The following is a 9,640-nucleotide window of genomic DNA, read 5'->3' as shown; positions in this document are numbered from 1 at the left end:
AAATTAATATAAATAACAAAATAGAAAATTAATTTATGAATTAGAGACAGAGCCATTGACTTCCCTAACCTTGTTCATACTGAGTACTCCTTCCAATCCATCGAATGCATTAACTTTTATGACTGAATTCTTTCAAAATATTCATAATCAAAATAATGACGCGAGCTCTGTAAAGGTTAGGCTTTCATTAGTTCCACGAAAAAATATATTAAAAGGCTAATCCTCAAAAAAGACCTGAATAAAATATACCTCATGAACAATACAGAGATTACATGAGTTACATTGCCATGAGAAAAATGAACCTGGAATGGAAATATATTCATCAGTAATTTGACCCTTGATAAACCAATTCTTTCTGGGAAATGGCTTTCATGTTAATGCCCAAGTCTGGTAACTGATTGGTTTAAATTTTACACACGAGAGTATGACAACACAGCACACCTGTTGCATTCCCAAGTGCTCTTCACCAATTTCTTTCTAAATATTAGGCATTCTAATTCAAATATCATCTCCTGTTATGAAAATGCATCAATAAAAACTTCATTACCCACTGAAAAAATTAGAAAATTATAAGAATTACCAAATTTAAAAAAATCCTTTTAAGGTAACACAGTGTAATGCCAAAATTCCTACATTATAACTGTGCTTACTGAAAAGATAAATGAGAATCCTAGCATCAGAAAATGTAGCTATCGAATTATCATAACCACAAGTCCAAGTTGAAAAAGGTGACAGACAGTCAGTGATTTCATTTGATCAAGGCTAGCCCAGAAAATACCACTGCACCTCACTAAAATAATAAAATAATGTTCTGTGGCACCCTGGCATTTTTTGCAAATTTATTTTAGATTTTCAACAGATGATCATTCCCAGCAACACGTAGTCTGGCTTTAATTGAAAGCATTATCCAATAGGGAACCCATGATAAACTGTGCTAATCATTGGCTATAGCATGGTTTACAAATACAAAGGAGAAGAATTGCTTTTTCCAAGAGTTCCTCGCCACTGTAAAGTTTAACACCCACACCTAATTCATTTTCAGTAATAATTTTTCAATAATTAGGCTACATTACACAATTTGTCTTCCACATACACCATTCAAGAATGCTTTGAAGAAATATTAAATGGAAAACAACTACTATAGCCTGAAAGATTTTATGTTGGGCTCTAAGTAATCTTTGTCCATCAGCCAAAAAAAATTGTAACTTTTCCTTAATGTTTAACTGTAAAAAAATAATAAATATTCCTATCACTTCATTTATTTGTAACTATTATTATTATTTTTATAATTTTTTTTATGACTTCCAATGTCACCAGTACATATGTGATTTCTAGGAACAGTAAAAATTATTATTATAATTATTTAATAAGTTTGACTGATAAGAAGGTAACCAGGCTTCAGACAAAAATGTAAAAAAGGCATTCAAAATCCAAAAAATGTGAGCAAGAGGCCTTATTTATTTTCATTCTTTGCAAACTGCTCTCCTAGAAATAACAGAGGCTTAGAAAATGACAGAGATTTACTTACTTGGATATCTGTGAACATCACCTGAAGATCACCTTGAAACCTTGTCCCAACAAAAGCTTGGAGAAAAATACCTATGGCATTATAAAGCCAGCAAATTACCATAAACAAATTAATACAAACAGTGGAAATTTGCATATAAATTTATTGGAATGGATGAACACTAAATGCCATAAATTAAGCATGTTCTTGACATATAAGAAAACATTAAAAGATCAAATAGCAAACAAATTGCACTTCATCAATGACCCAATGAACATGTTATAAAGAACTATAGAACATTAAATGCAACTCATTCATTTCTTCACGTATTCTTAAACAAAAAAATGAAATAATTATATATGTTCCTGTTTAGCAAATTTCGTGTTAAATGAGACATATTTCAGGCAGTATAATTTACGCTTTCCATGTTTCATAGGATAACTTTTCTGGTGGCTATTTTACATCCATGGGCATCAATACAGTTGTTATTACAAAATTATTGAAAATTAAAGTGATTATTATCTTTTCTAGAGCCAATTACTTCTTGAATATGTTGAATTGTGATCTTCTTTGCAATTTCCCTCACTTATGAAGAGCTGACATGAGATTTTTGACAAGTTCATTCGTTGCGGTAAAGCGGGATGATTGCTTGAACAAATCCATTGAGAGCAACATTCAACGCAGTTGTTTTTAGTGAAAACTGTGCTAAGCAACTTGTGAGGGCTACCTGAACTTATATTCAGTTCAATAGGGTACCTAGCTTTATTTATATCTTGAGACAATAATTATTATTAAGAGTAATAACATGCAATAGCCAAGTTTCTGGACATGACACAATCAATGCATGTGCCTTCAAATCAAGGCATCCCACAGCAGCACTAGCATGGATACGTAAACTTCAAGGCATTATTAGTGTTCTGACCACACACATGAATTAAGATTTAGAGGTAAACATCAGAATCTTACCATCTGAAGTGTTTTCAGCAGCCAGTGCTTCCTCATTAGCCTGACACATGATTAAATTTCTCACATCCCTCCTCCTATGATAAAAAGTTATTGTGCAAGCTGTTATTCTTTTATATATTTTTTCAATATTAAAGGTGTCAATTGTTGTAATGAATGCAATAACATTCTGAGACCAGCACCTGATGCTATGATTGAGTAAAGCAACGACATAACTGGCAATCACCATGAAGTCTAGTCTTAATTGATTAAGTCATGGATGCTACAAAAAAAGCTACAATAAGTGCATGAATATGTATTTTAAAAAAATTTATTTACCCAAACCAGTTTACAATAAGAAATCAAAAAAATATACACAGAGAGAACTAAAAATCCTCTAAGGATAAATGTGACACAATTTTCAAGTACTCACTTACACTTTCTATTAAGGATGAGTCGGTTCTTAAATTTTTTCCGTTCACGGTGCTGGTCCGCTTCTACCCCACCAGTTCTTGATACTCGGTTCCAAGGATTAACTCTTATTATCTGAATTAGTGGCAAATTTAAATGAACAACTGCAAGAAGTGAATGAAAATAATTTCACTTAAGATGTAAATTAGCAGGAAAGCTCTGTAAAAAAACTTAAGATTGTCTCCATAATTTTATTTGCCAACCAAAAAAGTTTAAATAACATATTGTTAAAGAATGCATGATCGACCAATATGTCACATTAAATCAGGCGGCCACTGGTTCTTTCTCCAGGTTTTGATTTAAAAAATTCAACATTTATACCTCACCTGGGTCTAATCTATTCTTTTTTGGCAGAAATATTGTCATGAACAGGTGTTCACTGAAAATAGTAGTGGTCGACGTTGATTTTGAAGGGCCGCATGGAATATGCTTGGAGCACAGTTTACATACTGCATATCATCTGGATCAATAGGGAAACTCCCTCAACTTCTGGCGACATCATCCATTAATTTGTTGTAACTTGTGAGTCAGTTCAAAATATATTCTGTATTCTGTGATATAGCTTAAATTGTTACTGAAATTGACAACTTATTCACATGCTTCGCTGCCACAATTCTTATAACCTGCTCAACATGCCAGTACAGCGACATCATGGATAAACTGGGCGGCCCTGAGTAAACGCAAAATTGTAATGCAGTGTTGCATACTGCAGGATGCAACGGAGGTGGGTGGACGGAGGTAGGCAAAAAGCCAGCTCGTTTGAAAGCAGCCACAATTACGGAAATGTTACATTGTTGGCGACAGCAACAAACTAACTAACCCTTAAATGAACGAGTCAGCAAGCAAACTCTCAAAAAAAAAAAAAAAAAAAAAAACCAGGAAGCCATGTAATTGGAGAGTAATACATAAATGCATTTTTAAATCTCTTTTCACTTTTTGGCCTTAAATACATTGCAGAGCATTTCGGCTTTGGGTGCCAAATTTAAATCCTTGCCATTGTTCCAAGCCGGTTCCAAAGTACCGACTTCATGCAACCGGTTCTCGATAATGGTTCCACGGCCAAGAACCGGCAGCAGCGAGAACCAGGTACCGGAACCGACCCATCTCTATTTTCTATGGTAGATTATGGTAAAGTTAAGAATAATGAATAAATTTAAATATGAATTGATTACTAAGATATACTGAAGCACAGAGGGCAGTTTAAATTATAAGTACATGTGTTTTTGCTTTTATTCACTCTCCTTTCTAACTTCACATCTACCATTTTCCATGACTAAAAATAAAATATTATTGACGTATGACCGATAATTGATCACATAGCCAGCCTTTAAAAAATGAAAATCCAACTTAAAATAGAATGTAATCACAATGATATGCTCAGAAAATACTTAATCACTTTCAACTATTAGTGAATATGCTTATTACCAATGCTACAGGAGCTAAGCATACTCAGTACATTACAGCCATTTTACTTATAACAATTTGTTCTGAAATGCATAACACTGAATAACAAGATGTAACATATGCATTATAATAATTCAAAATGTAAATAAAATTCATAAAATGCAACAGATTACCAACACAATACATATCAGATAAATATTGAGGAACATTCAACATTGAAACCCCATAAAATTAACTTGTACAAACCACACATTCCAATTGAATATCAGCAATTAAACCTTATCCTAAGGCAATAAAAGCACCCTCTCGAAAATAAATATTTTCATCAGAAACTATTGTTTCCTTCAAATTCACTCACATATTTTACAATGAAAATTCACTCATTCTTTTTATCAATGGCTGGCTTATCCATGGAAGCAGAGGGGTCTAATCGTGTTTTATCAACAGGATAGAGCCTGAAAGAAACAATGACATAAATGAATCAAAGCTAGATATTTAACAATAAACTGACAATATTTGAACTCCATATGAATTTACTTGCAGGTTGGGTACAACTAAAAGAAATTATTCAATCAATTTATTCCCATCTCTCATCAAGTTAAGTTAGTTGCATGAAATAAGGCCTTAAGCTTATTAGATTTCTTTCATTTCTTCACTTCTCATTCTGAATTTACATAAAACCAAATACAGATACAGATGATAAAAGTGTAATAAAATTTCCATTTTATACACTAATCTATTCGATAATTCCATGTAGTTATAACTATCGAAATTATATTTTTGTGGAAAAAATATATACATTTAGTTGGTATCCTTTTCCAACATGCTTTGCTTTAAGACATATTTTCATTATCGGCTTGCATCTACTTCTTTCACTTTGTAAATAGTTCATTTGGCATGGAAAAGATTTATAGTCAGGAGATCAATTGACAAATTGTATGCTAGTATATTACCAGTGTCAAACCTGAGACTAACTGAAAATAAATTCAGAGTACCTAATGGGGACAGTAAGTAAGACTAAATACCAAATTTTACTTCAGTTTCCGTAAGTAAGTACATATTTACGAAATAGTGAGGAACACTCCAACATATCTGCCGTGAAACATATGATGCAATACTTATTGTTCCTTAAGAGCCAATTATGATGAAGACTGTCATACATATAGGAGGGGATGAAGGTTATTGTTTTGAGAGGATTTGAAAATGAATTACATACGTATTTACCTTCCGTGGCACCTTGATGGTTTGCTTTACCTCTTAGGAATCTCAGGTGGATGCATCCGCGAATAGTTAAGTGACTTTTGAAAATCAATTATTATTCAAGTGGCCTCATCAATTATTGTTCTTATGAAATAAAAACTTCCATAAGAGATCCACCTTCAAGATTACCATCTAATCATTTATTCCAGAAATGATGGGGATGGTGAGATGGCAGCCACCTCTTCACTCAGTGAGATGGCAATCACTCTTCAAACTAAGCGGCAGTAAATTACATTTTTCCATTGGATTTGACCAGGGTTTCCACATTTTCTCCCCTGTACCATTATTATACAGTAAAATCTCATAATTTTAAATGTAAGGGAACAAAATTAACTGACTTCGCTTTACAAGGATTCAAATTAAACCTACTTTATGAAAATGAGCAAAAACATTCAGAACTTTCAAGAAGATATTTTAATAATTCTTTATTCTATCAATAGGCTTGAGATGTAAGTCGTATGGGGCACTCAACCAAAAATATTCAATTTCGGGAGAATATAACACTTTGTTGTAATCAGATATAAGTTTAATTCTGGGAAGTATGCATACTCAAATGTGAATGCACAAAATATTAAAAAATTAAAAAAATAACAATTACTGCTATGAGTCCTGATGAGGTGATCTACCTTTGAAATGTTTCAGCATCCAGAAAGGGTGCAACATGTGTTTCATCATTGCATGCAATGTATTGCAATGTAGGAAAATCACCGTTATTACGAAGATTGAAAAATAACAACCAACCTTAGGTTATTGAGTAAGGACTCAGCACTGCCAAGTACGCAAAATAATTTGTAAAATCAGATTTACTGCGCTGATAGCAGAAATCCTCTGCTTAGCGACTAATTATAGCAAATCTTTATCATCTCTTCTTCATACTCTCCAAAATTCTGTGCAATTCAAAGTTTCACATCATATCAGCAAAACTGTGATGCACTTCTGTGCAATCCCTAAAAATTTGTTGAAATGAATGACTTTCTGAGATGTGGGTTACCCTCAAGGGCCATGTACAATGCGAGCACAGTTAAAAAATACTGATTCCTACACTAGATCCTTTGAATCTCTCGGCAATGATTTATAGTTCCTACATACCGACTCCTGTGTCAAAAATAATATTTCATTCCAAATTTTGTGATGCAGCATATGCATCCTCGCTAATCCATTCTCATGAGGTGATTTTATCGTAGGTATGTAAACCGCCCAGGGTTATTTTTTTCGAAGGAACTGAAGAGTTTTTACATTAAGTAAATTATTAATAACATCGCAATCACTCTCGAGAAAACCCTCAGACTACAGTCTGGCTGGCGAGAGTTGTCCGATGACAGCCAAAAAGGAGGGGCGCAGAACCCTCCGCCAGCATGTCTGCTAATGTATTGCACCACCAAATGATAAACAACTAGACAGAACAACATCAGTGCAATTCGGAACTGATATCTCTAGGACAACAAATTAAGAAATCAAAAATCAAAATTGGCGATGGATCTTCCTCAGTCAAAACAACTGCAAAAGGAGTTACAGATTTCACCACACAAATAAAATACGTACATGAAACAAAAAAAATAAATTTTACTATGGAAAAGAATGGTCAATGAAAAATTTTCAAAGTACAAAAAGATCTTACCAGCGTTGATATAGGTAGATCAGGAAAACTATGTCATCTCGAAAGCAGGCAACCCTATGGGCTGTAGGCATTGTAATGATGAAAGCAAACAAGTCATCAATAAAGGTGTTGAAAGCCTGAAAAAAAAAAAAACATTTTAATACGGTGATTACAAGGATACAAAAGTTATATGTAACAAATGATCCACATTCTAAAAATATAAAGAAATATCATTTGCTTTATCTAGCTAAAGATCAACTCTAACCAGAATTCGCAGCACACAGTTGCATCTGACTCCAATCATCATACTGTTGGCAAACACTCCCACAATGCAACTTGAAAACATACATATCTATTTGTAGCTTTTCTCCAAAGCTTCAGCTTGAAATTTCTGTAATATGTACGTAGGAGACTGTGCATGTTCACACAGAACCAAAAATAGAGTAATAAAACCAGTGAAATTCATATGGGTTATGAGAAACAACCTATGATGTCATTTACATGAATTTTTGTAATTCACAGCAAATTTTGTGATGCAAATGGCATCAAGAGAATTTTTCAAAGGAGGTTCTTGGGGAAGAAGATGTGAGGTTTTTCCAGCACATTGAATGTAATCAACCTGTAGAGATTCACTACTACACTTCAGCAAACATATTCTCTCTACAGTCACATTCAATAATAGTGCAATAAACTTAGTGAAACCAGAATTATTCATCAACACCCAGAGCTTTTTCTCATACTAATGCAGCAAGTGTTTCAAAGCTGAGTGATTCCTAGTTAATGTTCAAGGCTCAACCTGTTATTTAATTTCCAAATCTCCTGCTTATTTATTGGAACAGTAAATCACTCTCAGGGATATATGATAGTATGAATGAATTTTAATGCAGTGTAGACTCTCGTTATTACGAAGTCCACGGGGGCAAAAAACTGGAGGTTTGTAATAACAAAGTTCTTAAAAACGTTTCTTTCAAGAATCATCACAAAAAAAACATACCTTGCCAAAATTTCTTGTTTCTCCAATCTCCTGTACTTAAAAGTCACACTCTGGAGTAGCTTAAGAACCATATGTATGATACACACGACTCAATTATGCACAAATATATAAAAAAAGTACATTTGTTTGAATTTATCAACAGAAGAATGTGGCAGAAAGACCTCAACCTACAAACAAGATACGTTCTGAGACCTTGTTCGCAAGTTGGTTAACCTATGCAAGGCATCGAAGAGTGTGGTTATCCTGAAATGTGCAACACTGCATTGCAATTTTGCGTGAACTTAAGATTGTGACAAACTGATCTAGCTGTCCCTGCAATGCAGCAGGAGATGAAAAAATCGCTGACCGCATGAATGAATAACGGGTCAAACGCTTAACAGTTCCTGATATCACAACGGATTAAGTTATAATTTTTTCAGACCGTGCCCAAAGTGCGAGTTCCTCTATGCCACACCATATCGTATTCGCCAACTCCAAAGGTGCCAAATTTGAATTTTCGGGTATGCTTGAATTTAGCAAATGTTCTTATCTCTGAAAATTAACTTTCTCTACATTTAAGTGACTTTAAAGTAAACTTGCGCAATGATAATGACATAGCTTAGCGTATATCCATACAATTCTTTTTCTAGCCCATGGAACTTTGCAATAAAGACCTCTTAGTAACCACCAGAATCGGGACTGAGGTTTGTAATTTCACAATAACATTTCTTATATTATAAATTGGATAAGACTTTTCATTGGGACCAACTAATTTCATCATAAAAATGAGGACTTCGTAATAAGGTTGTTCGTATTAACAACAGTCTACTGCATGTGTATTGTCCCTACTGCATGTTGGATAAGCATCTGATCAGAGGCATTCACAAAAAAATTGTAGAGATGAAATCCTATGCATCGCTCATAGCTTAAAGTTGACATTTAGTTCAGGTTTGGAGCTAATACCCGCTCCTAAACTAAAATGAGGTAACTTGTGCCCAAGAACAAAGATTGACGAAACAAGTGGAGGATGATTATTAATAATAATATTTTGAGTGCCCAATATATTTGATTGAAAATAAAGAATTAAAGGAGACCAAATTGAAATAGTGATTTGATCAGAGCCCGTTCTTAACATGTACTAATCATAAAATATATGGTAAAAACATTGTCATAGCCTGTCAGCAAAGGCACAATATCATAATTATAACATTAATTTCGCATAATTATGACTTTTTGCCAAAAAATGTTCATACAAAATATAGCTTAAAGCTAATACACTACATATCCAAGATTACTCAAAATATCACCCCAATATCAGGATATAGTCATCCACATATCGGAGGCCTATATTGAAGACAGTTTTCATGGATGATTTATGAATTTGTTGGGACTTTCATCATAATTTAATAATCACATAGATAACAGTGGAACTTGGGTTAGTAAGTCCTCTTCAGCACGTTTTCTTCCTTAGCACAGCAATTTCTCT

At 33.7% G+C, this 9,640-nt stretch overlaps 1 protein-coding gene across 1 annotated transcript in view; it reads right to left on the bottom strand.

The window, feature by feature from the left end:
- Positions 1–2,766: 2,766 nt before the first annotated feature.
- The window catches only part of LOC124158073 (cleft lip and palate transmembrane protein 1-like protein), a 40,198-nt gene continuing 33,324 nt past the window's right edge, over positions 2,767–9,640 (bottom strand). Inside the window, exons 10-11 of the mRNA XM_046533252.1 lie at positions 7,203–7,318; positions 2,767–4,779 (exon numbers count right to left, since the gene is read on the bottom strand). Of these exons, the coding sequence (XP_046389208.1) occupies positions 4,701–4,779; positions 7,203–7,318 (195 nt within the window). The 3' untranslated portion in view covers positions 2,767–4,700. The remainder of the gene's footprint in view (positions 4,780–7,202; positions 7,319–9,640) is intronic.

This window comes from Ischnura elegans, chromosome 1 (assembly GCF_921293095.1).
Source record: "Ischnura elegans chromosome 1, ioIscEleg1.1, whole genome shotgun sequence".
NCBI classification, from domain to species: Eukaryota; Metazoa; Arthropoda; class Insecta; order Odonata; family Coenagrionidae; genus Ischnura; species Ischnura elegans.
Note: the sequence above shows the minus strand (reverse complement) of the source record. Positions and strands in the feature narration are given on the sequence as shown.